General features: G+C 41.0%; 1 protein-coding gene across 1 annotated transcript; it reads left to right on the top strand.

Moving 5' to 3' along the window:
• Positions 1–1,965: 1,965 nt before the first annotated feature.
• ZNF875 (zinc finger protein 875) lies at positions 1,966–26,475 on the top strand. The gene is made up of 5 exons (XM_038529045.1): positions 1,966–2,287; positions 2,669–2,765; positions 11,203–11,329; positions 11,789–11,884; positions 22,715–26,475. Exons 1-5 carry the CDS (start codon positions 2,166–2,168, stop codon positions 24,394–24,396), a joined length of 2,124 nt encoding a protein of 707 aa, XP_038384973.1. The 5' UTR covers positions 1,966–2,165; the 3' UTR covers positions 24,397–26,475.
• The last annotated feature ends 1,349 nt before the right edge of the window (positions 26,476–27,824 follow it).

Genomic DNA, 27,824 nt, shown 5'->3' on the forward strand with positions numbered 1-27,824 from the left:
GAGTTCTATGTTTTGTTTTGTTTTTAAGATTTTATTTATTTATTCATGAGAGACACACAGAGAGAGGCAGAGACACAGGCAGAGGCAGAAACAGGCTCCATGCAGGGAGCCCGACATGGGACTTGATCCCAGGTCTCCAGGATCAGGCCCTGGGCTGAAGGCAGCGCTAAACCACTGAGCCACCCGGGCTGCCCAATTCCATGTTTTGTGTGTGTGTGTGTGTGTGTGTTTCTATGGAGACTTTGTTACACAGGCATGATTGATTAAGTCATTGGCCACTGGCGACTGATTCAACCTCCAGCCCTTTTCCCTTCCCTGAAGAAAGGGAAGTAGGTCCACCGAGTTACATCATCACCTGACCTGCCATTATATTATGTTTGACTTATAGGTAGCCTGTCAGCTTCAGTATCTTTTCACTGACTCTGTGCACACATCTACACAAAGGAATCTGGATTATCTCATGATCCCATCTCCAACTACTTTCCACCCCCTGTACCCAAATTCCTTCTCTAAGGCTTTCAGTCTCTCCATTTCATGTGTGCTCTGATTTTGGTTCTTAGTGAGTTCTGTTAACAAACACTCTCATTCGTCCATATGAAACCCTTGGTGAGCTGTACCACCAGGACTGGAATAGGGCACTGGGCTGATCCTTCCTGAACACCATCCAAAGGGAGAGGCTAGGGATGCCTGGGTGGCTCAGCGGTGAAAGAGTCTGCCTTTGGCTCAGGGCGTGATCCTGGAGTCCTGGGATCAAGTCCCACATCAGGGTCCCTGCATGGAGCCTGCTTCTCCCTCTGTCTGTGTCTCTGCCTCTGTCTCTCATGAATAAATAAATAAAATCTTAAAAAAAAAAGCAAAAACAAGGGAGAGGCTGATACTAACATGCAAATTTTGTGTTTTTTTTACTTCTCCAGGTAAAGGGATATTGGAAAAGATTTTGGAATGGGATATGAAGATTCAAGAGTAGTTTTTGAATATTTGCACCTTGATAGGTTTTGGAGGTGCCTTGTGGGTGGGGCTTAGGGAGGTTCTGTTATCAGGGAATTGTGGATACTGGGGAAATTAGGAAAGAAAAGATAACTCACAATTCAACAATTCAGGGTAAACTCCCAAAGCCCTCTTTCTGGCTACTTGATGCCCAGAAACCAGGCCCTCACCTTCTATCAAGACTACAGGCCAGGGATCCCTGGGTGGCGCAGCGGTTTGGCGCCTGCCTTTGGCCCAGGGCTCGATCCTGGAGACCCGGGATCGAATCCCACGTCAGGCTCCCGGTGCATGGAGCCTGCTTCTCCCTCTGCCTATGTCTCTGCCTCTCTCTCTCTCTCTGTGACTATCATAAAAAACAAACAAACAAACAAAAAAAAACAACAACCACAGGCCAGTAGGTGCCAACGAGCTTCATATCTATTCATGCCCTTCCTTACAGCTGGAACTTTGGAGGCAACATATAATGGGGCACCATAGAAACTCAGTAATCAAGAGACACATTTTAAGGTAGTATCTTTGAAATCAAAATGCATGCAAAAAAATCCATGATGGGCAGCCCTGGTGGCTCAGCGGTTTAGCACCACCTTCAGCCCAGGGCCTAATCCTGGAGACCCAGGATCGAGTCCCACATCGGGCTCCCTGCATGGAGCCTGCTTCTCTCTCTGCCTCTCTATCTGTGTCTCTCATGAATAAATAAATAAAATCTCTTAAAAAAATGAATGAAATCTTAAAAAAAAATTCATGATGAACAAAACTGTCAAAATATTTTTCCTCTTTACCCTTCACTCCCCCGCCCCGCCCTCGGCAACCACAACTCTCTGAAGGTCAGCGCGCACGGACGACCCGCCTCCGTGACGCCGGGAGGGGGGACGGGGCGCCAGGACCACGTTTCCTAGGATCCTCCGGCATTCCTCCTACGCTCTCATTGATCCGTGAGATCTCACTGGCCGTCGGAGGAGAAACGAGTACCTTGCAGTCTGGGCGTCTTAACAGTGAGCGCCTAAGCTTCGTTGTATGAGAGGCGCAGATGTCAGAGACACCCTGCGGTGGGCGAAGCCTCCTCACCCACCGCCTCTTCGTCTCAAAGACTACACTCCCCAGAGGCCCGCGCGGCCACTTCCGCCGTCCCACGCGCTCTCCTGGCGGTGGAGTTTACGTAGCAGGAGCACTTCCGGTCTATGGGTCCCGCCCCCTCGCTGGTTGGCGGCGGGTTAGGCCTCCCTCTTCGAGTCTCTTGCATGCTTCTGCGCTTGATTCCCGAGCGTCAGCCTCAGGATTGGCAACGTGCACCCCGCGTTCCGTGAGTGCCTTGAGTCATTGCTTCGTCCAGTCAGCACGTCCCTCTGCTTGTCCCTGTTTTACTCGTGGGGACACAGGCTGCCTCTGAACTCGGGCGCTCTTCTGTGGGCACGTCCAGGCCGTTATCTTTTCATCCCAGCATAGAGTTAGACACAGCCCCTTACTCCCCTGCCGGGGGGGACATGGACACCACTCCCTGGCCAGGACTTGGGGCTGGACTTGAGGGTGCTCGGTCACTCTGAACCAGGGCTCTGGATGGGCATTGGGTTGTGCTCGTGATTTCTGTGACACCGAACACCCAGTTGGGGGGCTCCGGAGCAGACCCCGCCTTAACTCCCGGGGAGGGGCTTTTCCATCTAGGCACGCTCTTCTTTCTCTTCAGATCCCCAGCTCTGTCTTCTGAGACTTTGCCCTTCTCCAGGGAGAGCATTCAGGAGACCAGGAAAATGGCCACGGGGCTTCTGAAAGCCAAAAAAGAGGTGAGAATTTTCATCACATTCCATGTTGGCTGCCAACAGGATGAATCCAATCCTTTTCCTTGCACTGCAGCCTGCCTTGCTGGTATTGAGCAAAGGTCACGCTTGTTCCTGGAGGAGTGGTGGTTCATCTCACATGGAGGCCCCCCCCCCCCCTTTAACATTCCTCTCTGCTCCACCCATACCTCAGTCATCCTCAAAGTGGTCAGTTGTAAACAACACACATGGAACAACTGAAATAAACATACAGGAACATCCAAGCTTGATTGTCCAGTGGTAAGCATTGAAAGACAGGGACAGGAGAGATGCTTATGATCCGAAGTCGTTAGGGAGGGCTTCCAGAAGAAGTAGGGCTGTCTGAACTGCCCCTGAGGATTTGGTTAAGTTGGAGAGTTGGCAGGGCAGGGAGGAGAGCAGGAAGGACGGTTAGCCTAAGTTGGGCACACTGCCCTTGCCAAGTGTGGGAAGATTATAGTCACCAGTGGAATTACTTAAGGTTGATTTTTAAATATGTGCTGGTGAAGATACAGACACGTGGAACAGAGGGGAGCTTGATGGTCTGACCTGAATTTTACATTGAGAGCATTTTCAGCATCTGGCAATGGGGAGATTTCACCAAAAATTCTGGATTGCCTGAAAATAAACTGCACTGTGGTGTCAGGGAATTCACAGCGAACAGTACCTTCGTCATTGGGACCGGTCCTGCTGAGTTTATTTGCCGCACTTGCCGCAGTATCTTCCAAACTGAGGTTGGAACCATTGACCAGCTAACATTTTGCCTGCCTCTCTCATTTGTTACCTACCTGGCCCCTGAAGGATTTTCATTTTCCGCTTCCGAGTCTGGGTGGCTAGATTGAGTGCCAGACTGAGGAGTGTAGATTTTGTTTTTGAATAAGCTAGGTTTTGAAGGATGCTGAGAAGGAATTTAACATAAGGAAATCAATGACATGGACGTATAGGGACTTAAGGGGAAACTTTCTAACCCCTGTGAATGGTGGTTATGATGATCTTGACTTAACTGAATGTAATTAACATTTATTGAGCACCAACACAGTTGCCAAGCTGGTTAACTATCACTTCTGATATGCATTAACTTGGTTATTTCAGATCTGCCTTGACTGTCCTTATAAAAAAGAGGAAAATTTAAACAGAAAATAAGACCTCAATTTCTTTATTTTATTTTATTTTTTTTTTGAGACCTGATTTATTCTTAATCCTGATCTTCGGTGGTAGAGATTTACAATTTCCTGGACACTATCAGAACATCTTTGAGAGTTCTGTTTCTCATTAGTATTTCATCCATTTGAAAGTGTTAGTACCAAGAATGCATAATAAACCCAATTCAGGACATTTCCTAAGGCAACATTGAATATTTTGTGTGTATTTTCTTCACTGATCATTATGTTAATAGGAAGGCATTCGGATTTTCTGGGAAAAGCCAGACATTTGTGTGAGCTGATTTTTTTTTCTGCTCCTAATAACTTAAAAACAAATATGGAAGAATTGATCAAAGGGTACAAGCATTTGAATGGATAAATTGTTTAAGATGAAGCCTCTGTGCCTAGAGGTATACCTGACACATATGAAATGTTTAGTGCATGGAGGAATGACAGCCTTAAATAAATTTGAAGAAACTAAGTAACAAAGGAGTTTCTGTTGTTTGTGTTGATATGTTATTTGGTGCATATAATTAACTCTGTATTTCAGGGAGTTGGGTAAACTATCCATGTACTCTGATATGCATGACATCTAAATTATACAAACCAATTTAAACAAATATACAAGGATGCCTGGGTGGCTCAGCAGTTGAGCATCTTCCTTTGGCTCAGGGCATGATCCTGGATTCCCGGGATTGAGTCCTCCATCCGGCTCCTTGTGTGGAGCCTGCTTCTCCTCCCTCTTCCTGTGTCTCTGCCTCTCTTCCTGTGTCTCTCATGAATAAATAAATAAAATCTTTAAAAAACCCCAAATATACAGTAGGATATAAGTATCATTGGCAAAAAGACTTTTGCCTGAGAGAATAAATTAGAATTTGTAACAAATGAGATGGGCTGGCGGACACGTGATGTTTCCTATCCTTAGCATTTTTTCACTGATTCCATTGAACAAACTTGCTGAATGTCTGCTGTGTGCAGGATACTTGATGGATGACATTCAGTAATGTGAAAAGGCACAGCCTGCACACTTATGGGTCTTCCATTTTATTTTGGGATTCTGTTACCATTGGGATTTGTTTAATTTTACACACTACTATACACACGCAAACACACACATATACATTTTGACAGACTTTAATGATAAAATCAGTGTATTAAAGCTAGTGTCAGTATTTCTACCCAGACCCATTTTTTTTATAGGTGGAGGAACAGCCACACTTAACCCACTGGAAGTGAGTTCTATAATAGTGCATTGAATGGATGAACCCATCCACTATTTCCCAATTTGGGGGATTATTTTTATTATTATTTTTTAATTTATTATTATTTTTTTATTATTATTACTTTTTCAGTATAGTTAACATACAGTGTTATATTAGTTTCAGGTGTCCAATATACAGATTAAACACTTCCATATATCACCTAGTGCTCATCACAAGTACACGCCTTAATCTCCACCACGTATTTCACCCATCCCACTGCCCACCTCCCCTTGGTAACCATTGGGTTTTTTCTCAATAGTTCAGATTCTATTTCTTGCTTTCTCTCTCTTTTCTCCTTTGCTTATTTGTTTTATTTCCTAAAATCCACATATGACTGACATCATATGGTATTTGTCTCTATTTTGCTTAGTATTATACTCTAGCTCTATCCATGTTGTTGCAAATGGCAATATTTCATTCTTTTTTATGGTTGAATAGTACTTCATTATATGTATAAAATCACATTATCCATTCATCTATTGATCAACACTTAGCCTGCTTCTATAATTTGGCTATTGTAAATAATGCTGCTGTAAACATGGGGGTGTATGTATCCCTTTGAATTGGTGTTTTGTATTTTTTGGGTAAATACCCAGTAGTGTGATTACTGGATCATAGGGTAGTTCTATTTTTAACTTTTTGACGAACTTCCATACTGTCCTTCACAGTGGCTGCACCAGCTTGCATTCCCACCAACATTACAAGAGGGTTCCTTCCAATTTGAAGGAATATTTAACTTATTCCCAATACTTTAATTATTGTAAATTTTGCTTCTATGATCAATTTGTGCATGAAGTTCTTTTATAGATTTGTATCCGCACAACAAAAATATGCTAAGATGAGTAGAAATGACCATTTTGAAGTAGTGGGGATTCACACCAGTTGGAGCTTTGGAATTTTGCCTGTTCTAAAACATTTGATCCTTTTGATTGTTTCTTCTATTTTCAAGGCCCTCTTCTTCCATCACGGTGTCTGCTTTATGTTGTACAGTTTTCTTATTTTGTTTTTATCATTATACTGTGCAGTTTTACATCGTCAGGGTAGACCTGCCAGGACAGATCTTTTTCTTTTCTCACATGAATGTTTGCAATAGAGTCCTGGCTTATTTCCACATGTTGATATGGTCCTTGGCCACCCACTGCATGTCTCTATCTTCCTCATTTTCTCCAAACATTATAGTAACATCACTTTTGTGCTCAGAAGCCCTCCTTCAGTGGCTCATAACAGTGTCTTAGATATTCAGGACACTCCTCATTTCAGACTTATTTATTTGGGGGGGAGGGGCAGAGGGAGAATATTTTCAAGCAGACTCCCCACCTAGCACGGAGCTTGACTTAGGGCTCAATTTTGTGACCCTGAGATCATGACCTGAGCAGAAACCAAAATTTGGATGCTTAACGACTGAGCCACCCAGGTGCCCCAGGACACTCCTCGTTTCAAATGTATTGACTTGTTTCTGATATCATGTTCTTTTTTTTTTTTTTTTAAGATTTTTATTTATTTATTCATGAGAGACACAAGAGAGAGAGAGGCACAGATGCGGGCAGAGGGAAAAACAGGCTCCATGCAGAGAGCCCAATGTGGGACTCGATTCCAGGTCTACAGGATCACACCCTGGGCTGAAGGCAGTGCTAAACTGCTGAGCTACCCAGGCTGCCCTTGATACCATGTTCTGATGATTAATTCTGAAAGTGCATTTATTGCCAACACAGTGATGTCATTTCATATATACCTTTAACTTAGATGGATTCATTTTTTTAGGAGCTCAGCTGGAGAAAGGAAGACAATCTATACTCTTTTCCATGTAATGACTTCATACTCAGGAGTGAGAGAAAGCTGGGAGGACTGAATCTAATGCTTGCCAAATCTAAGGAGTTTCTGACAGCGTGAGCATCATAGCAATCATAGCAAGTCCAGGATGATATTATTATTATTATTATTATTATTATTATTATTATTATTATTATTTTAAAGATTTTATTTATTTATTCGTGTCAGGGAGAGAGAGAGAGAGAGAGAAAGAGAAAGAGATAGGCAGAGACACAGGCAGAGGGAGAAGTAGGCTCCATGCAGGGAGCCCAACGTGGGACTTGATCCTGGGTCTCCAGGATCACTCCCTGGGCTGAAGGCGGTGCTAAACCTCTGAGCCACCCAGGCTGCCCTCAAGGATGATATTAGTTGTATTTTTCATCTAACATAACATTCCTTTATCAGTATATCACTTAGCCTTTGCTGCACAACAAACCACCCCAAAGCTTATTGACTTAAAAAGAAGTAATTTATTAGCACATTTTTGATAGGTAAGTATTTTGAACTGGGCATAGATGAGTATTTGGCAGGTTTCACCTGGGCTTGCTCATGTTGCTGCAGTCAGTTGGCAGTTTGGGGCTGGATTACCACCCATGCATGAGAGTAATTAGCTAGTTGATTAGGGTGCTTTTTTTTTTTTTTTTTTTTTTTAAGATTTTATTCATTTACTCATGAGACACACACACACACAAACACACAGAGGCAGAGACACAGGCAGAGGGAGAAGCACGCTCCATGCAGGGAGCCCAATGTGGGACTCAATCCCAGGACTCCAGGATCATGCTCTGAGTGGAAGGCAGATGCTTTAACTGCTAAGCCACCCAGACATCCCACCATCCCATATGTCTTGTCTGGAATGCCCACCCCTGTTTTTTCTCCTTGATCCTTCAAAATCCTTCCTGCCCTTCAAGACCAAGATCATACCTTTCTCTCATAAAACTTGCTCTGATCTCTCTATCCCTCCCCCTTTTTAAAGGGGTTTTGTTTATTTTTTTGAGAGAGGGAAAGCATAAAGGGAGAATGAGAGGGAGAATCAAAGAGTCCCTGCTGAGCAGGGAGCCCGACCTGGGGCTCTATCCCAAGACCCTGAGATCATGACCTGAGCTGAAGGCAGATGCTTAACCAACTGAGCCACCCAGGTCCTCTTGATCTCTCTCCTACAGTGATGTCTCCCTCTTGATATTCCTCTGACCTAGTGATTTTAAACCATGACTTAGGGGCCTTTAAAAGCCTAAAAGCCGAATCTCCAGAGAGTCTGATTTTATTGATTTGTTGTGAGACCCAGAAATCCATAATTTAAAACACCCCAGTTAGTTCTAAAGTACAGCTAGAGATGGGTGAGAACCATAGCTCTCACTCATCCTGGCTGTGCTTTGTTTATAATTAATTACTTTGATGGAGGGCCGGGTTCTGGGGTTGCAGTTACTATTGGTGGGGGGCAAGGTGAGGTCCTGTTTTAAGGCTATTCCACATCCAGTGTAGAACAGTTATGCTGATAGAGAATAGGAAATTTAGGGAAGGGTCCCTTGAGAGGGCACAGCATGGAATTTGAGAGACACAGTATCATCACTTAAGGAGTGATGGTGTTCTGAGAAGGGATGCAAAATCAAATCACCAAAGGGACCAGGTAGGTAGCTAAATGCAACAGGTAAGGTAGGAGTTGCAGCAGTCTGCTGATAACATGCATGGGCTAATGGACCCCTAGTGTGAAGTCACCTTCAGCCAACTGTGGCCCCCTGCAGCAATGCAAAGCCAGAGTGATCAGTTGGATTTATGGATTTTTTTTTCAACAGGACTCATAAGTTGATATTTTCATGTGAAATCATCCAACATATAAATGATATAAAGAAAATGCTGTGTATGGCTCAGGCTGACCCTATCTGCGAATTGCAGATTGTATCCTGTTTTAATATCTTTTTCTAAAAAAGATTTATTGGGGTGCCTGGGTGGCTCAGGCAGTTAAATGGCCTGCCTTCGATTAAGATCATGATCTTAGGTTGGAACCCCACGTTAGGCTCCTGGCTTACTGGGGAGCCTGCTTCTCCCTCCCCCCAGATCATGCTCTCTCTCTCTCTTGCTATCTCTCTGTCTCAAATAAATTAATTTAATTTAATTTAAAAAATTAAAAAGAGGGCAGCCCCGGTGGCACAGCGGTTTAGCGCCGCCTGCAGCCCAGGGTGTGATCCTGGAGACCCTGGATCGAGTCCTGCGTTGGGCTCTCTGCATGGAGCCTGCTTCTCCCTCTGCCTGTATCTCTGCCTCTCTCTCTCTCTCTCTCTGTGTCTCTATGAATAAATAAATAAAATCTTTTAAAAAAATAAAAATTAAAAAATTAAAAAGATTATTTATTTATTCATTTGAGAGAGAAAGACAAAGTGCACAAGCAGGGGAAAGGGCAGAGAGAGAGGGAGAGAATCCCTGCTGAGCATGGAGCCTGATGTGAGGCTTGATCTCACAACCCTGAGATCATGACCTGAGCCAAAACCAAGAGTTAGATGCTCAACTGATTGAGCCACCCAGGTGTCCCAGATTATGCTCTTTTGTTTATTTTTTAAAAAACTTAAACAAGATCTTATTTATCCATGAGAGATAGAGGGAGGCAGAGACATAGGCAGAGGGAGAAGCAGGCTCCTCGTGGAGATCCTGATGGGGGACTCAATCCCAGGACACCCAGGATCACGCCCTGAGCCAAAGGCAGATGCTCAAACACTGAGCCATCCAGGCACCCTGAGAAGAATTTTTACAGAAGGACCAGGGAAGTCCTCCCTGAGCACTTAGCATGTGCAACAGACCTTTGTTTTAAGCCCTTACATTTACCAACTTCTTTGATCCTCAGCATAATTCTGTGAGACAAGCACTGTTTTTTTCTTGGTTCACAGAAGAAATGGAAATGCCGAGAGGTTAATTAATTTGCTGAAGGGTACTCTAGTTGGGGACAGTGTGATTTGAGTCCATAGCCTTCCCAACCAGTCGCTTGCCAGGATCAGGGCAGCAGAAGCAAGAGAGAGGAATGGATCCTGCTGCAAAGTATACGTATTGGTGGGTACTCACCCCTGAGAGACTCAGCTGCTTCAAGTATGTGGGGCATAAATGCTTAGACCTTCAAGTAGTCTCTAATATTCTTCAAGCTTAGTAAAGTGATTAGTTTTTACTGTTTAACTTTGTGTGTGTGATGTCTTCCTCTTCTCTCTGCTTAGACTTAAAGCTCCCAATGTGAAGGGACTTGTGTTTTGCTTTCATCCCCTGTAGCAGCTGGCCTAGGATGTTCACAGTAATAGGTGCATAAATAATGCTGGGTGGATAGAGAAAGAATAGTGGTCTTTGAACCCTTGGCTCTAATGTCATGTAGGGGAAGAAAAAAAATCATTTTTCTTCTATTTTGGGTTCATTGGCTAGGGCTCTGTAAATTAGACCAACAAAAGATTAACAAGAGAAAAACAAGTTTATTAATACCTACATCATAAATACACCCTGGAAGCACTCAGTGATGAGTAACTCAAGGGGGTGGTTAGAACTTGGGCTCATATAGCATCTTAACAAAAAAATAATAACTTTTTAGAGAAGTGACAAGACAAAGGAAAAGGATTTTGAGATTTGAGGGCAGCAAATTGTGGTGGAAGATGAGGGGTAGTTAGTAAGGTTTGTTGTGTGGATTCCTTTGGTGCCATCTCCTGGCTGATAAGGGTCTAGAGTTGTTTCCAGGGATTAATTTCTCTTCCTGGTAGAGAGGGGAGGGGAGATACTTTCACAAATTTTTGTTCTGCTCTTAGGCAGATAGGGGAGGAGCAGAGAGCTTTTCTTGTGTCTGCTTCTTCTCAATACCGTCAGCTCAAAATAATTCTAATGCCAAAATGGCATAATTTGGAGTGGCATATTCTGCTACCTTTCATTCATGATCCAAAGTAGGGTTTAGGGATCCCTGGGTGGCGCAGCGGTTTGGCGCCTGCCTTTGGCCCGGGGCACGATCCTGGAGACCTGGGATCGAGTCCCACGTCGGCTCCCGGTGCATGGAGCCTGCTTCTCCCTCTGCCTGTGTCTCTGCCTCTCTCTCTCTCTCACTGTGTGCCTATCATAAAAAATAAAAAAAAATAAAAAAATAAAAAAGTAGGGTTTAGTTATCTCTACCTCCCACAGGGAAGCCTTTTGATTCCTCATCCTGAGCTGTGAGCAAGGCAAACTCCTGGATGAGCAGTCCTGTATTTTGTGTTAAAGGCGTTCGTGGCATTCAGGGATGTGGCTGTGGACTTCACCCAGGAGGAGTGGAGGTTGTTGAGCCCAGCTCAGAGGACCCTGCACAGGGAAGTGATGCTGGAGACCTACAACCACCTGGTCTCACTAGGTAAGGATGGCTTCCCTTGGTCCTTAAAATCTGCCCCACAGAGTATTTCCTACACATCACAAGGAAGGGCTACCCATGAAGCAGGTTTGTCCTAGGGTTGGGCTTAGAAACAATAACTTACCTTCTCTCTTAGGGGAAATCTGAATTTAGTAGAATTGAAAACTGGTAGACTTACTCATGTGGCCTATAACACTGCATTTCCAACCTCTTTCAAGGCCTGGACTCTCTTTTTGCTTTATTTGAAACCTAGGTTTTCCTTCACCAAGTATTAAGACGCTGTTTATCTGACTGGAGTCACCTTTACTTACTCAGCTCTTCTACTGTGGAGAGTTCACAGTTATAGGTCCTTTGTACTACCCTTTGGGTCTCCCTGTGAATTTTGGCTCTGAGTTATGAAATGGCCCCTTGAGCCCATAACCAAGAATCCCCCCCCCCTTTTTTATTTTTCCTCATGAGCAGAAATACCGTTTTCCAAACCAAAACTTATTTCTCAGCTGGAGCAAGGGGAAGAACCTTGGATAGAGGAGAGACAACATCCACTGGGCCTCTGTCCAGGTGAGTGTGACACAGGGTAGGTGGGACCATCCACAGCTTAGAAGATAGGGAAGGAGGAGGCATCTTTCATGATGGGGAAGAAACTCTTCTCAGGCCTCCTAGGTCATTGATAAGTCTGCCTGGCATGACCTCCCTTCCAGAATATCATTTTCCATTGAGGGAGGGGTTTTCTTGGTTTCCTTGTGTCTTTCCTCCACCAAGAAGCCTCCCTTCCTCTTACTTGGCTTGGCTTCTTCATCGTGTTCAGTCCTTCCTCATTCATGGGCTTCTTTCTCTTCTCTTGATCTTAAAAACTACATCTATCCTCTGGACATTAAGTCTGCCACCCTTTAGATACTTCCTAGTTTCTTGTAGGTGAAACATAATTGATTATTTCTACCTTTCCAATTCCCATAGTTTAAAACATGTATTACTCAGTAATTATGATTATAGGAAGCTATGATTAATAAAAAACTAGGTACTCAGGAGCCAACATCCCAGATTAAGAAATAAGATGTTACCTGAATAGTTGAAGTTTCTATTTCCCCTACCTCCCCACACCCCTGCTCAAAGGGAACTGTTTTTTCAAAATTAGGGATTTATAAATCTTATGCATGGCCATTTGCTTTACTTCATATGTAAGAATCCCTCAACCATCTATAGTGTTGTTTGACATATTTTTAAACTTTTCATTAATATTGTCATATTATGTGTATCCTCCTGTAGTTTGCTCTTTCCACTGACACTGAGTTTGTAATATTAACCCATATTGGTATATGTTGTTCTGATTCATTCATTTTCATACTATATAGTATTTGTTGTATTATATGCATAATTATAATACAATTCATTTATCTATTTTAAAAAATATTTATTTATTCATGAGAGACACCGAGAGAGAGAGAGAGGCAGAGACACAGGCAGAGGGAGATGCAGGTTCCATGTAGGGAGCCTAGTACGGGACTCAATCCCAGGACTCCAGGATCATGCCCTGAACTGAAGGCAGACGCTCAACTGCTGAGCCACCCCGGCATCCCTCATTTGTATATTTTATTTTGTTGGACATCTGTGTTTTTACCAATTTTGGCTATTAAAGAATGCAACTATAGGGGCACCTAGGTGGCTTAGTCGGTTATGCCTCTGTCTGCCTTTGGCTCAGGTCATGATCCCAGGGTCCTGGGATTGAGCCCTGTTCAGAGGGGAGCCTGCTTCTCTCTCTCCCTCTGCCCCTTCTGCTTGTGTGCTCTCTCTCTCATATAAAATCTTAAAAAAATTGCAACTATAAATATTCTAATACACCTATCCTTGGGCATATAAGCACTTGTTTCTCTAAGATACATGCCTAGGAGTAGAGTAGCTGTGTCAGAGAGCATCCTAGACAATGCCAAATTGCTTTCAACAGTTGTTTCATTGGTTTGCACAGCTGCTGTAATAAAGGCTATGTTTCTGACCATCCTTTGGGTATGAAATGGCCTCTCACACTAGTTTTAATTTGATTAGCATTGAGTTTGAGTGTCTTTTTTTTTTTTTTTTAATATTCCCTTTCTTTTTTCTAATCCATTTATGATAGTCACAGAGAGAGAGAGAGAGGCAGAGACACAGGCAGAGGGAGAAGCAGGCTCCATGCACCGGGAGCCCGATGTGGGATTTGATCTTGGGTCTCCAGGATCACGCCCTGAGCCAAAGGCAGGCGCCAAACCGCTGCGCCACCCAGGGATCCCGAGTTTGAGTGTCTTTTTATATGTTCTTAGGTTGATTAGTTTTGATGTTTCCTCTTCTGTGAATTGCCTGATCAGATCTTTTGCCTGCTTTTCTTTTTCTTCTTCATTTGTAGAAGTATTTAAATCCTGGAAATGATTCCTCTGTTCACTCAATGTATTGTGTCCATCTTCTTCCTGTCTGTGGGCTGCCTACTTGCTTTTTGTTTTTTAAAGATAGATTTATTTATTTATTTATTTATTTATTTATTTATTTATTTATTTATGAGAGAGAGAGAGAGAGAGAGAGGCAGAGACACAGGAGGAGGGAGAAGCAGGCTTCATGCCAGGACCCTCATGTGGGACTCGATCCCGGGACTCCAGGATCGCTCCCTGGGCCAAAGGCAGGCGCTAAACCACTGAGCCACCCAGGGATCCCCTGCCTACCTGCTTTTTAAAAAGCTACTTAAGTGTGCCTATGTGGCTCAGTCAGTTAAGTGTCTGACTTTGGCTCAGTCATGATCCCAGGGTCCTGCGATCTAGACCTGTGTTGGGCTCTCTGCTCAGTAGGGAACCTGCTTCTCTCTCTCTCCTTCCTGCTAGCACTTTCTCTCTTGCTATCTCTGTCTCTCAAATAGATTAGTAAAGTCTTAGAAAGATAAAATAAAAAGCTGTTGAATTTTGAAATAATTGAAGTCTCAGTTTACCTTCAGCCCAGGGTGTGATCCTGGAGACTCAGGATTGAGTCCCACGTCAGGCTCCCTGCATGGAGCCTGCTTCTCCCTCTGCCTATGTCTGTTCCTCTCTCTCTCTCTCTATGTGTGTGTCTCATGAATAAATAAATAAAATCTTTTTTAAAAATTTGAAGTCTCAGTTTATAAAAATAATATGGAAAGTTTCCATCTATTCTTTACCAAGCTTTCTCCAATTTCAAAACCAGGAAGCTGACATTGGTACAATACTATTAAATCAGCTTCAGACCTTAATTAGATTCAGATTTCATCATTTTTTACATGTACTCTTTTATTGTTGTTGTTGTTGTTGTTGTTGTTGTATAGTACCATGAAATTTTGTCACTTACATGGATTCACATAAGTGCCACCACTATAAGGATACAGAATGTTCCACCACTACAAAGAAACTCCTTCATGCTATCCTCCTTTCCCCCTTAACTCCTGGCCACCACTAATCTGTTTCCCGTCACTGTACTCTTTCATTTCAAGAGTCTTACGAAATTTACCCAGAGTTTTAATGACCTTTCATAATAATTTCATAAATTTTAATGTGTTTGGATTTGTCAAAGTTGTCTTGTGTCACACGTGTGTGTGTGTGTGTGTGTGTGTGTGTATCTGTGTGTCTGTGTGTCTGATTTAAGAAGCCCTTCTCTCTGGCAAGATCATGAAGACATTACTTAGATTTTCTTCTTTAAATTAGAAAATATTTTTGCTTTTCACACCTAGGTCTTTAATCTGTCTGAATTGATTTTGTGAGTGTTGAAAGATACAGATCTATTTTTATAGATTTCTAAATGTATCACCATCAGACTTGGCACCATTCACCGAGTAATTCATCACTTTCCCAAATTTACAATGCCACCTCTCCTATTTTGGTTTCATTACATGCCTGGATCAATGTCTGAACTCTCTGTTTTGTTCCGTTGCTGTATTTGCTTAATCCTGCACCAATATCAGACTGTTCTAATTTCCTATAGATTTATAGTTAAGTCTTAGTGTCTGGTAGGGTAAGTCCTCCTGTCTTATTCTTGTCTTTGTAGCTTTAGCCCAGTGGGATTGTGCAATCAGCATTTTATAAAGTATTTTATAAAATCTTAAAGTATCTTGTCAGGATTTTGTTGTAGTTGCATTGAATTTATATATTCATTAATATATATGTATTAATAATTAATTTGGAGAAAATTGACATATTTCACAATATTAAGTCTTTCTCTTAGTGTGGTGTCTTCTTTCACTTATTTATTAATACATCTTTAATACTACCCCTTGCTAGGTTTTATAATTTATAATGCAAATATACATATTTCTTTAAATTTATACATGGGCTTATTTTTTTGTTGTTGTCTTGAGAATTATGGTTTTTCTATTTTTTATTTTTTAAAAGATTTTATTTATTTATTTATTTATTCATGAGAGACACAGAGAGAGAGGCAGAGACAGAGGTAGAGGGAGAGGCAGGGTCCTCACAGGGAGCCTGATGTGGGACTTGATCCCTGGACCCTGAGGTCATGCCCTGAATTGAAGGCAGACGCTCAACTGCTGAGCCACCCAGGCATCCTGAGAATTGTGTTTTTAAAAACTAATTTTTTTTTTTTTGTTAAAATGTGTAAGTAAAGTTCATTTCATCATAATGATCATATACACCACAACCTTGATGAGTGGTTTAATTAATTCCATAATTTGTCCTATGTATATTCTTTGGAGTTTTACATATAAACAACTGTTTCATCTATTTATTTCGCCTTTTTTTTTTTTTTTTGCTTTGTTGGTCATGTCTATTGTATGTATTATGTCTGAACTTCTATTTAATATTTCTTTCTATTCTTACATTGGACTTATTTTACTATTCTTATTCCAGTTTTTTGAGATGGATGCTTACCATTATTACTTTTTAGGCTTCCTTCTTTCCTAATATAAGTATTTGAGACTATACATTTCCTTTTCTTCTTTTTTTTTAAGATTTAATTTTTAAGAAATCTCCACACCCAGCATGATGCTTGAACTTACAACCTCAAGACCAAGAGTCATGTCGTCCACCGACTGAGTCAGCCAGGCTCCCCATTTCCTTCTATTCTTAACACAAATTTGCAACTTCTGTTCCACCTCTAAATCCTGACTTATGGCACCTTGAGCCCATAAGGCTGGTATTTACCACTATTTCTCCACTGCTGTAGTTACAGTGTTGGGAGTGCTTTTTAACAACAAAAAAATCCTTACCCCCCTCTTTTTATTGCAGGTGTTTTTTTTTTTTTTTTTTTTTTTTTATAGCGTAAACTCTCTACTCCAACCAACTTCTGGTTACTTTTGGGAGGTTTTCAGTGACTTGAAGTAATTATTTGTTGTATTGTATCCAGTTTTATCATGGTTTTCTGCAGAAAACAAATTCTGTGACCAATTCAACCTGCTACCATTTTCAGAAGTAGGTTTCATCTTATATGTTTTTGAATTGACATTTGGAAATTACTTGAAAATTACAGGAAATTTGCAAGAATAAAAATAGTACAAAGAACACCGTTAGAGACACCTGGGTGGCTCAGCGGTTAAGCATCTGCCTTTGGCTCTGGGTGTGATCCTGGAGTCCCGAGATCAAGTCCCACATCAGGCTCCTTGCATAGAGCCTGCTTCTCCTTCTGTATATGTCTCTGCCTCTCTCTCTATGTCTCTCATGAATAAATAAATAAAATCTTAAAAAGAACATCTTTATATCCTCTACATATACACTTATGTCTAAATATATACGGCATATATGTTATTATCAAATGGCATTGGGGCACCTGGCTGGCTCACAGTAAAGCATGCAAGTCTTGATCTTGGGGTTGTGATTTTGAGCCCCATGTTGGGTGTAGTGATTATATAAAAATAAAATCTTAGGGATCCCTGGGTGGCGCAGCGGTTTGGCGCCTGCCTTTGGCCCAGGGCGCGATCCTGGAGACCCGGGATCGAATCCCACATCGGGCTCCCGGTGCATGGAGCCTGCTTCTCCCTCTGCCTGTGTCTCTGCCTCTCTCTCTCTCTCTCTGTGACTATCATGAATAAATAAATAAAATCTTTAAAAAATAAAATAAAATAAAATCTTAAAAAAATAAATAAAATGGCATCATAAAATCACCTATTAATATTTTATATTTGCTTATCATACGCATGTTCTCCCTTTTCCTTTCCTCCTCTCAATATGTATGTATATATATGTAATATATATCCAAATAGTATATACTTATGTATATGTATAAGTGTGTGTGTGTGTGTGTGTGTGTGTAGGTTCATATGTACATGTTTGTTAAAAGGTTTTCTAAGAAGGGCAGTATTCTCATTTAGCCAGTTATCAACTTCAGTCAATTTAACTTTGATACAGTAATTTTATCTAATATCTACTTCTCATATTATAATTTTGTCAACAGACGCAGTAATGTCTTTTTACTCTCCAGAAAATGATAATCTGGGTTTCAGTAGTGCATTTATATGTCATGTCTATTTAATCTCCCTTAATATAGATCATTTCAATAATCTTTGTCTTTTATGACACTGACATGTAAGATATGCATTCTTACAGTTTTTAAACAACTTCATTGAGATATAACTTATATACATAAAATCTAGTTATTGTAAGTATACAGTTGCATTATTTTTGGTAAAAGTTTTTTGTTGTATGATCATTACTTCCATTTAGCTTTTGAATATACTGTCATCCCTAAAAGCTCTGTTATGCCCATTTGCATCTATCCCTCCTCCTACCTGAGCTCTAGGGAACCCCCTTGATATGCTGTCTCTATAGATTTGCTGTTTCTGGACATATTCTATACATGACATCATAAAATATATAGTCTTTTGTATCTGGCATAATATTTTTGAGGTTCATCCAAGCTGTGGCATATATCAGTAATCCATTCCTTTTTTTCTTTTTTTCTTTTCTGAGAGAGAGTGCTCATGTGTGTGCCTGGGGAGAGAGAGAGAGAGGGAGAATCCCAAGCAGGCTCCATGCTCAGCAGAGAGCTGGAGGCAGGGCTGATCCCATGATCTTGAGATCATGACCTGAGCTGAAGTCAAGCGTGAGAAGCTTAACCAACTGAGCCACCCTGGTGGCCCAGTTATCTGTTCATTTTTATTGCCATATAATATTCCATTGTATGGGCAGCCCTGGTGGCGCAGCGGTTTAGCACCGCCTGCAGCCTGGGGTGTGATCCTGGGGACCTTGGATCGAGTCCCACATCAGGCTCCCTGCATGGAGCCTGCTTCTTTCTCTGCCTGTTCCTCTGCCCCTCTCTCTCTGTGTGTCTCTATGAACAAATAAATAAAATCTTTAAAAAAAATATTCCATTGTATGGACATAGCACATTTTGTTTACCCATTCACAGGTTGATGAATATATGGGTTGTGTCCACTTTTTGGCTATTGTGACTAGCACTGCTAAAAACAATCATGTACCAGTCTCAATGTGGGCATACATTTTTATTTTTGGATAGATTTCTCTCTATTTTACACCAGTAGATGTAAAATTTCTGGATTGTGTGATATGTTTATATTTGGAGAAACTGCAAAATTATTTTCCATAGCGGCTTTACATTTCTATTAGTATTTCTATTTTATACTTTTGTTTTCTGTTTTTATATTTTCTATTAGCAGTGTGTTTCTTTACATCCTTATCAGCACTTGGAATTGTCTTTAATTTTGATTACAGACATTCTAGTGGGTGTATGGTATTTCATTGTGGTTTTAATTTGCATTTCCCTAATAACTAATGATGATTTTTTAAAATATTTTGTTTATTTGAGAGAGAAGAGAGGGAGAGCACAAGAAGGGGGAGGAGTAGAGGGAGAAGCAGACCGCCTACTGAGCTGGGAGCCTAACTTGGGGCTCAATCACAGGACCCTGAGATCATGATCTGAGCCGAAGGCAGATGCTTAACCCACTGAGCCACCCAGATGCCCCATATTGATCTTTTTATATGCCAAGTAATACTTTGCATGTCTCTTTAGTGAATAGCTATTCAGTTCTTTTGCCCCATTTTTAAATTGGATTGTTTTGTCTTCTTTTTTTTTTAATTTTTATTTATTTATGATAGTCACAGAGAGAGAGAGAGAGAGAGAGAGAGAGAGGCAGAGACATAGGCAGAGGGAGAAGCAGGCTCCATGCACCGGGAGCCTGATGTGGCATTCGATCCCGGGTCTCCAGGATCGCGCCCCGGGCCAAAGGCAGGCACCAAACCGCTGCGCCACCCAGGGATCCCTGTTTTGTCTTCTTTATGAGTTGTAAGAGTTTTTCATATATTGTAGACACAGTCCTATATCAGATATATGGTTTTCACATACTTTGAACTCTATAAAATCAAGTTTCAGAAAAAACACAAGTCTGGGACTTGTCTTTTCATTGTCTTCATGGTGTCTTTTCAAGCATAAAAGTTTTAAACTTCAGTGATGTTCAATTTAACAAAAATTTGAATGGATCATGCTTTTGGGTGGTATAACTAAGAAGTTTTTGTCTTTTGTTTAGACTATTTGGTTTGTTCATATTTAATATAGTTATTGATATGATTTAAGTGCCATTTTGCTCTTTGTTCTTTATATGCTTCATGTTTTTTTTATTCCCCTACCTTCCTTTTGGCACATATATATAATTTTTGTAGTTATTTTCTTAATTCAGCTCTAGGAATTAAACATGCATCTAATTTAGCATAATCTAATTAATACTAACTTAGTTCCAGTAAAATATATATATTATAAAGCCCATAATATGGTGTTATAGTTACATCCTTTTCTAATAATCTTATGCGTTTCAGAGAAATTAAGAGAAGGAAGGAGAAAAATATACATATGCAGTCTGTTATATTTACCCAGATACTTACCAGTTTTACCCAGTTTTGGTGGTCCTCATTTGTTCCTGTGAATCTGAGTTAGTGTCTGGTGTCATTTCTCTTCAGCCCGAAAGACTTATTTAATATTTCTTATAAGGTATGTTTGCTAGCAACAGATACTCTCTGAGTACCTGTTAATCGGTGAATATCTGTATCAATTTCATTTTTGAAGGACAGTTTCGTGAGAATAGAATTCCTCCTTAGTAGCTTTATCACCTTTATTTCAGCCCTTTGAATAAATCATTCTACCGCCTTTTTGTCTCCATTGTCTCTGATGAGAAGTTAGCACTAATCATATTGTTTCCTCCTGTGCATGTTGAATCATTTTTCTTTTGCTGCTTTCAAACTTTTCTCTTTTGTCTTTTTTTCTGATTGTCAACACCTTGGCCATGATGTGTTTCTCTGGGGTTCTCTATGTTTTTCTTGCAGTTTTTTGAGCTTCTTTGATTTGCAGACTAATGTTTTATATCAGTTTTCAGACTTTTTAGTTATTATTTCTTCAGACATTTTTTTCTGCTCTCTTTGTCTTTTCCTTTGTGCATTCCCATTATGCATGGATTGGTTTATCTGATGGTGTTCCACAGGTTTCTGGGGCTCTTTGCTTTTCTTTGATCTTTCTTTCACCTGTGTTTCAGTTTAGGTAATTTCTCTTGATTTATCTTCAACTTCATTGGTTCTGTTGCAAACTCAAATATGCTGTTGTAACTTCCTAGTAATTTTGTAATTTTGATTATTTTACTTTTTAATTCCAGAGTTTCCTTTTAATAGTTTTTATTTTCTATTGAGATTTTTGTATTTAAGTTATTGTACTTTAAGTTTTTACATGTTTCCTTTAGCTCTTTTTTTTTTCCTTTAGCTCTTTAAATATATTCATAATATCAGCTTTGAACTCTTCCCTGCCCCCCCTCCCCCAGTAAATCAACATCTGGGCCACCCAGCAACAGTTTCTATTGTCTGCATTTTTTTCTCTCAGTATGGGTCATGCTTTCCTGTTTCTTTGGAAACTGGATATTTTAGATACTATGTTGTAGCCCTCTAGAAGCTGATGAAGTTTCCTGCCTAGATATTGTTGTTGCCACTTTTAGTAACTTTTCTAGACTAAATACTGGAATATGTTTTCTCTGGGAAGGTGATGTTTCCATTTGATTTGCTATTCTATTCTTGTATTTTTAATCCTGGCTTCCTGATTTCAACCTTGTGTCTGCAGAGCTTAGTGATATGCAACAATTAACAATAGGTTGTGTTCAAAGACTTTGAGCCAGTCAGGCTTCCTACCTCTGCCAGGGGATAAATATGTGGGTTAGGGAGCTCATTCAGAGTTCACATAAGTTTCCAAGTCTTGTCTGGCTTTTTACTGTCTACTGATCCCTCTGTTTTTTCCTCTGTATCTGGTTATAGCCTCTGTGTCAGGCAGGGTTTTGTGCACAGCTCCCATCCATCTCCCCTGCTTTTGCAAAAACAGTCTTCTAGTCAGCCAGCGTTGTGCTGAGAGTTTATCAAGCACCCCCCTGGCTTTCTCACCTTCAGGTTTTCCCCTGCTACATTTCTGGTGGCCTACCAGTCTTTTTGGGGGGAGGTCCCCAACCAAGACTACAATCCCAGATAGTGGTCATCGGTGGCCTTCTCTGTTCATTTACCACCTATATCACATTTACTGACAGTTCCACCCATCATTGGTTTCTCACCTTCTACTCAAATCAAGGTGACTGCCCCATAGCAGCAGCAGAACTCATCGTTTTATGGCCTGTCCTAGTATAACTACCATACCAACCAAGCTAGGGGATTGGAAGGGTGAGAGCAGCTCCAGGCAATAATGTTATAGATTCCCACTTTTCTTATCTGGAGTTCAGTGTTTTTCATGAATAAATGCTTCTCAGTTTATTGTTATGTTTTTGATTGATTTCTGGAACTAAACTTTTTACTCTGTCAGTGAAAATAAGTGAAAATAAGTTTTGGAATGAATTTTCTATATTGCAACAGTACAAGGATGCAAAAACTTTTTCTATAAGGGGCCACACAGTAAATATTTTAAGCTTTCCAGGTCACATGCAGTCTATTGCCCCATTGATTGGATATTTATTTATTTCTCTTTCTTTCTTTACTCCTTAGAAAGGTACAATCCTTTGTTTACCTGGTGGGCCATAAAAAAAAAAAAAAACAGGTTGTGGGCTGAATTTGGCCTACCTGACAAGTTTGTTAATTCTTGTAATTAAAAATATAGTGTATAAAGTAAAATGAGAAATAGCTCTTTTTAGTCACTGGGTGACTCAGTGGTTGAGGGTCTGCCTTTGGCTCGGGTTGTGATCCCAGGGTCTTGGGATTGGGTCCTGCATCAGGCTCCCCTCAGGGAGCTTGTTTCTCCTTCTGCCTATGTCTCTGCCTCTCTCTCTGTGTCTCTCATGAATAAATAAATAAAATCTTTAAAAAATAGTTCTTTTTATAGATGCAAGGATGTCTGAATGGGAGACAGGTTGTGATGTAAATATATTGTGAATAGCCAATGAGCAAAGCAAAATGGCACAGGCAACCCAACCCATAGCTAGTCTGACTAAAAATATTGTTTCTTCGGCAGGATCAAAGCTAAACATTCAGCTTTGTCCCCACTGCCCCCTGGCATTCACTAGTCAGCAAGGCCTCAGCCAGCATGTGTGGTTCAGTCACCTGCCGCAGCTCTTCTCAAGTTTACATGCAGGAAATCATCTCCATCCAGGGAAACACTATCCAGAAGATCAGAAACAGCAGCCAAAGCAGCTCTTTGGTCAGACCTGCTTGAGTGACAAAACAGAAATTCAAGAGGCAGAAGACCCCAAGCTCTTGTCTGGGAGAAGAGTAAGCAAAAGCATCACTTCAGAGGTATTCTCCAGCCTACTGCAAGAACAGCCAGTAAGGTCCAAGCAAGACAACACAGTAATGGACCTAGGGCCCAGCCTAGGCCAGAGGACAGCGCTTGAGGAAACAGACAAAATGTTGCACGGTGTAGAAGTCTCAGGATTTGGAGCTATCAAATATGAGGAATTTGGGCTAGGCTTTTTGAAGGAGCCAAAACTGCTCAGCCTCCAGAAGATGGGCGCAGGGGAGACACCTTACATGTACACTGAGTGGAAACAGAGCTTTAGCAAAAGGTCAATCCTCATCAAAAACCAGAAGATACCCTCTGGGGAAAACCCTTATGTGTGCAAGGAATGTGGACGAGGCTTTACCTGGAAGTCAAACCTTATCACACACCAGAGGACACACTCAGGGGAGAAACCTTATGTGTGCAAGGAGTGTGGACGAGGCTTTACTTGGAAGTCAAACCTCTTCACACATCAGAGGACACATTCAGGGGTCAAGCCGTATGTGTGCAAGGAATGTGAGCAGAGCTTTAGCCTGAAGTCAAACCTTATCACACACCAGAGGGCACACTCTGGGGAGAAGCCTTATGTTTGCAGGGAGTGTGGGCATGGCTTTCGCCAGCATTCCCATCTCATCAGACATAAGAGGACACATTCGGGAGAGAAACCTTATGTTTGCAGGGAGTGTGACCAGAGCTTTAGCCAGAAGTCACACCTCATTAGACACTTAAGGACCCACACAGGAGAGAAGCCTTACATATGCACAGAATGTGGGCGCCATTTTAGCTGGAAATCAAACCTCAAGACACATCAAAGAACACACTCAGGGGTTAAACCTTATGTATGCCTTGAGTGTGGGCAGCGCTTTAGCCTAAAGTCAAACCTCAACAAACACCAGAGGTCACACACAGGGGAGAAGCCATTTGTGTGCAGGGAATGTGGACGAGGCTTTACCCGGAAATCAACCCTGATCACACACCAGAGGACACATTCAGGGGAAAAGCCATTTGTGTGCAGGGAGTGTGGGCGAGGCTTTAATGATAAGTCAACCCTCATCGCACACCAGAGAACACATTCAGGGGAAAAGCCTTTCATATGCAGGGAGTGTGGTAAAAGGTTTAGCCAGAAACCAAACTTATTTAGGCACAGGAGAGCACACTCAGGTAGTATACCCTTTGTGTGCAGGGAGTGTGGGCAAGGCTTTTGTGATAAGTTAACTCTCATCACACACCAGAAGGCACACTCAGGGGGGAAGCCTCATGTGTGCAGGGAATGTGGGCAAGGCTTCAGCCGGCAGTCACACCTTATTCGACATCAGAGGATACATTCGGGAGAGAAGCCTTATATTTGTAGGAAGTGTGAGCGAGGCTTTAGTCGGAAATCAAACCTCATCAGACATCAGAGGACACACCCAGGATAGGAACCTTCTATGTACAAGTATAGTGAAATCTTTAGCCAAGACTCCTATTTCATGAGATGCCCAAAGTCACACTTAGGGCTGTGGCTTTAGTAATAAGTCAGCCATTGCCAGGCACCAAAATAGAGACATTTTATGAGTGACAGGAGTGTTCAGGAGCCTAATAGTAAAAGTCAACATCTCCAATCCATGTGAAGGAGAACTGCTGGCTCATTTTCAGGAGCTCTGGCTTTTCCTAGTGGGGATGATGGGTTGTGGAAGATCTGTCAGGTAACTTGTTGGAGGGGGCACTTCTAAGTAGGCTGAAATTAGGGAATGGAGACCATTCTATCATCTTCCAAGAACACTTGAACACTCTTTACATAGTAGCCTGATATTAGAGAAACAGCAATACTAGAGAGCATCTCTTAATGTCTGTCTTATATTTTTAGAACAAGAGACTTGACAGAAACTATGGCTGATTTAGTTTCCCAGAGATGACCTAGCAAAGTCAGCATCAGGGAGAGTTTGGGAGATGGTGAATTCATGTGAACAGAGATGTTGCATGGGTAGAAGAAGGTTTTATTATGGAAAGGGCTGACTGGTGAGAAAGATTGTGACTATCCTAGCTCTAGGTTTTGGGAAGGGGTGTCCATTTTTGCTTGTTTCCTGGGGCTCTCTTTTGTTTCCAGGTTGAGTCCATACTGAAGATATTTTTATTTACCGGTGTAGAAATGTATTATATGCTTTCATAAAGAAAACACCCTTACATATACAGAAATAGAAAATGAAATTACTTTCTATTCTTCTTTGAATTGCCATAATATATCCCACAGGTAATTCTTTGGTTTAAATCTTTCCAACCATTATAAAATATATGATTTTTCTGGTTGGGAGTACTCTTTTTTTGAGAATGGCAGTGTCCCACAAATTAATTTATAATTCTGAGTCAAGGCCCAATTTTTTTTTTTCATGGAACTTGACTAAATGATTCTGAGTTTTATTTGGAAAGTAGAATTTTGAGATTTTGAGAAACTGTATAATAACTTGTCTTTTTATCTGTGGACAGGTATTTAGAGTAGAACCATATAAAAATAGGAAAAACCTCACTTGTATATGAGTATTTAGAAAGTGATGAAACACAATTTCTTTCTTTTTTTTTGTTTGTTGATGAAGCACAATTTCAAGTTATGAAAATAGTAAGTACAATATTCAGTGTTTGGGTGATTGGCTCTCAACTTAGGGAAAAAGAAACATAGGTCCCAAAGTCTCAATATCCAAAGTTAGAGTTAGGAAATCAAATAATATATAGTAGTTCAAATAATATGAGGTGCATACATTTTATAAAATTTTATTTTATTTTTTAATTTTAAGTAGGCTCCATGCCTAACATGGGGCTTGAACTTATGATCCTGAGATTAAGAGTCACATGCTCACCTAACTCAGCTAGGCACCCCAAGGTGTGGGAGTCTTAGTTTTTGTTCAAAATCTAAGTTTGAGTGGAGTATGCAGAACCTGGTGAAAAATTATGAAATACTATCCTAGATGGAGCAGCTGGCATGGTTTCCCCTTCTCATTCCTTCCCATGTTAAATCCTGGCCTGCTATTATTTCTCCTTCTCAATAGAAAAATACTTTTAGAGTTTTAATCTCTTTGCATCTTAGAATATAATTATTTTTTTCTATAAAAATGTCACAAAAATAAGGATTCCCAAAGAAAGTATGTATCTTTCACTGTTTTTTTTTTAACTTTAAGAAGAAATATTTCAGTTTCAATGTAATTGGTCTATAAATCCAAACGATTTTGCCTTAAATTATATAAAATTCTCAACAAGAAAAAAATAGAGCACTACTCATATCTGAAGATACAAATAGATTCAAAGAGACTCAAACCTGGGGAGACATTTATATAGAACAGCAACCAAACAGAGACTGGAAATGCTAGAAAGATGCCCCATATTTGGCCCTCCCTAGCCCCCACCTATACTGATTCCTTTTTCTTTTTAAGACTTTATTTAGGGGATCCCTGGGTGGTTCAGCGGTTGGCTCCTGCCTTTGGCCCAGGGCGCGATCCTGGAGTCCCGGGATCGGGTCCCACGTCGGCCCCCCGGCATGGAGCCTGCTTCTCCCTCCTCCTGTGTCTCTGCCTCTCTCTCTCTCTCTCTCAAATAAAAATAAATATTTAAAAGAAAGACTTTATTTATTTATTAATGAGAGACACAGAGAGAGGCAGAGACACATGCAGAGGGAGAAGCAGGCTCCTTGCAGGGAGCGCAAGGTGGAACTCGATCCTGGGACTCTGGGACCACGCCCTGAGCTGAAGGCCAATGCTCAACCACTGAACCACCCAGGCTTCCCACCTATACTGATTCTTAAACCTGCATGAGATCCTCTGCTTAGAACTTCTCAGAAGAGACGAAATTGGAACAGGTAACCTGAGTTCTCCACGTGGGCCTAGCATTAAAACCTCTGTGCATCCTAGAAGCTGATTAGGAGACAAGCACCAGATGGTATTCATATATGTGGATCTTCAAAATCTTGTGGTTTTATTATTTTTTTCCGCTCTATCTGGACTAGCTATCTACCATTGCCCCATATTTCATATCCTGAGATAATAGCTTTAGATGTTTAAAAAAAAAAAAACAGAAAAAAATGCCCAAGCTCAACCACTGCCCATCCTACCACTCTTATGCTTTAAGTAATAGACTATATACTGCATGGAGAAAATTTTGAAAAGATGATGAACAGCATGAGACAATATCATGTCAAGTCCAGAAGCCTGTTATGGTCACCATTGAAATCTGTTTCAAAAGAGGGGTGGCAGGGGCGCCTGGCTGGCTCAGTCAGGTAAAGCATGGGTCTCTTGATTCGGGATCATGAGTTTGAGCCCCACGTTGGATGTAGAGATTACTTAAGAAAAAAAAAGAAAAGAGGTGGCAGTAAGTTTTAATATAACTATTCTATTTTAACTTATTATGGATCAGTGTTTCTGAGTGTGGTTAGAGGACGTTTGGGAGCCCTTTCATGTGATCCACATGGTCAAAAAAAATTTCATTATAACACTAAGACATAATTTGCTCTTTTCTGTTGTGCTGAAATTTGCACTGATTGTACAAAGGCAATGGTGGGTAAATCTGCTGGGCCTTTAGCTTGAATTGGGACAGTGTTATTAAACTCCTTTACCACCACACACTTGTAAAAACAGGCGAGTTCCCACTTACAAATGTTCTTCATAAAACAGTTAAAATTAGTTTTGATAACTTGATCCTAAGTACAAGATTTTTAAATTATAGTTTTATTTTGAGATTATTTTATTTTATTTATTTATTTTTTAAGAGTTTATTTATTTATTCATGAAAGCCACACAGAGAGAGAGGCAGAGACCTAGGCAGAGGGAGAAGCAGGCTTCCTGCAAGGAGCCCGATGTGGGACTTGATCCTGGATCCTGGGATC

Source organism: Canis lupus, chromosome 1 (genome assembly GCF_011100685.1).
Source record: "Canis lupus familiaris isolate Mischka breed German Shepherd chromosome 1, alternate assembly UU_Cfam_GSD_1.0, whole genome shotgun sequence".
Lineage (NCBI taxonomy): Eukaryota > Metazoa > Chordata > Mammalia > Carnivora > Canidae > Canis > Canis lupus.

What these genes read in the sequence shown, in the direction of transcription:
- ZNF875 (XM_038529045.1), top strand. Translation starts at nt 2,166, where the DNA reads ATGGGTCCCGCCCCCTCGCTGGTTGGCGGCGGGTTAGGCCTCCCTCTT. An exon ending in CAACCACCTGGTCTCACTAG is followed by an intron (nt 11,330 to 11,788) that starts GTAAGGATGGCT and finishes CCTCATGAGCAG; the next exon opens with AAATACCGTTTTCCAAACCA. An exon ending in TCCACTGGGCCTCTGTCCAG is followed by an intron (nt 11,885 to 22,714) that starts GTGAGTGTGACA and finishes TTTCTTCGGCAG; the next exon opens with GATCAAAGCTAAACATTCAG.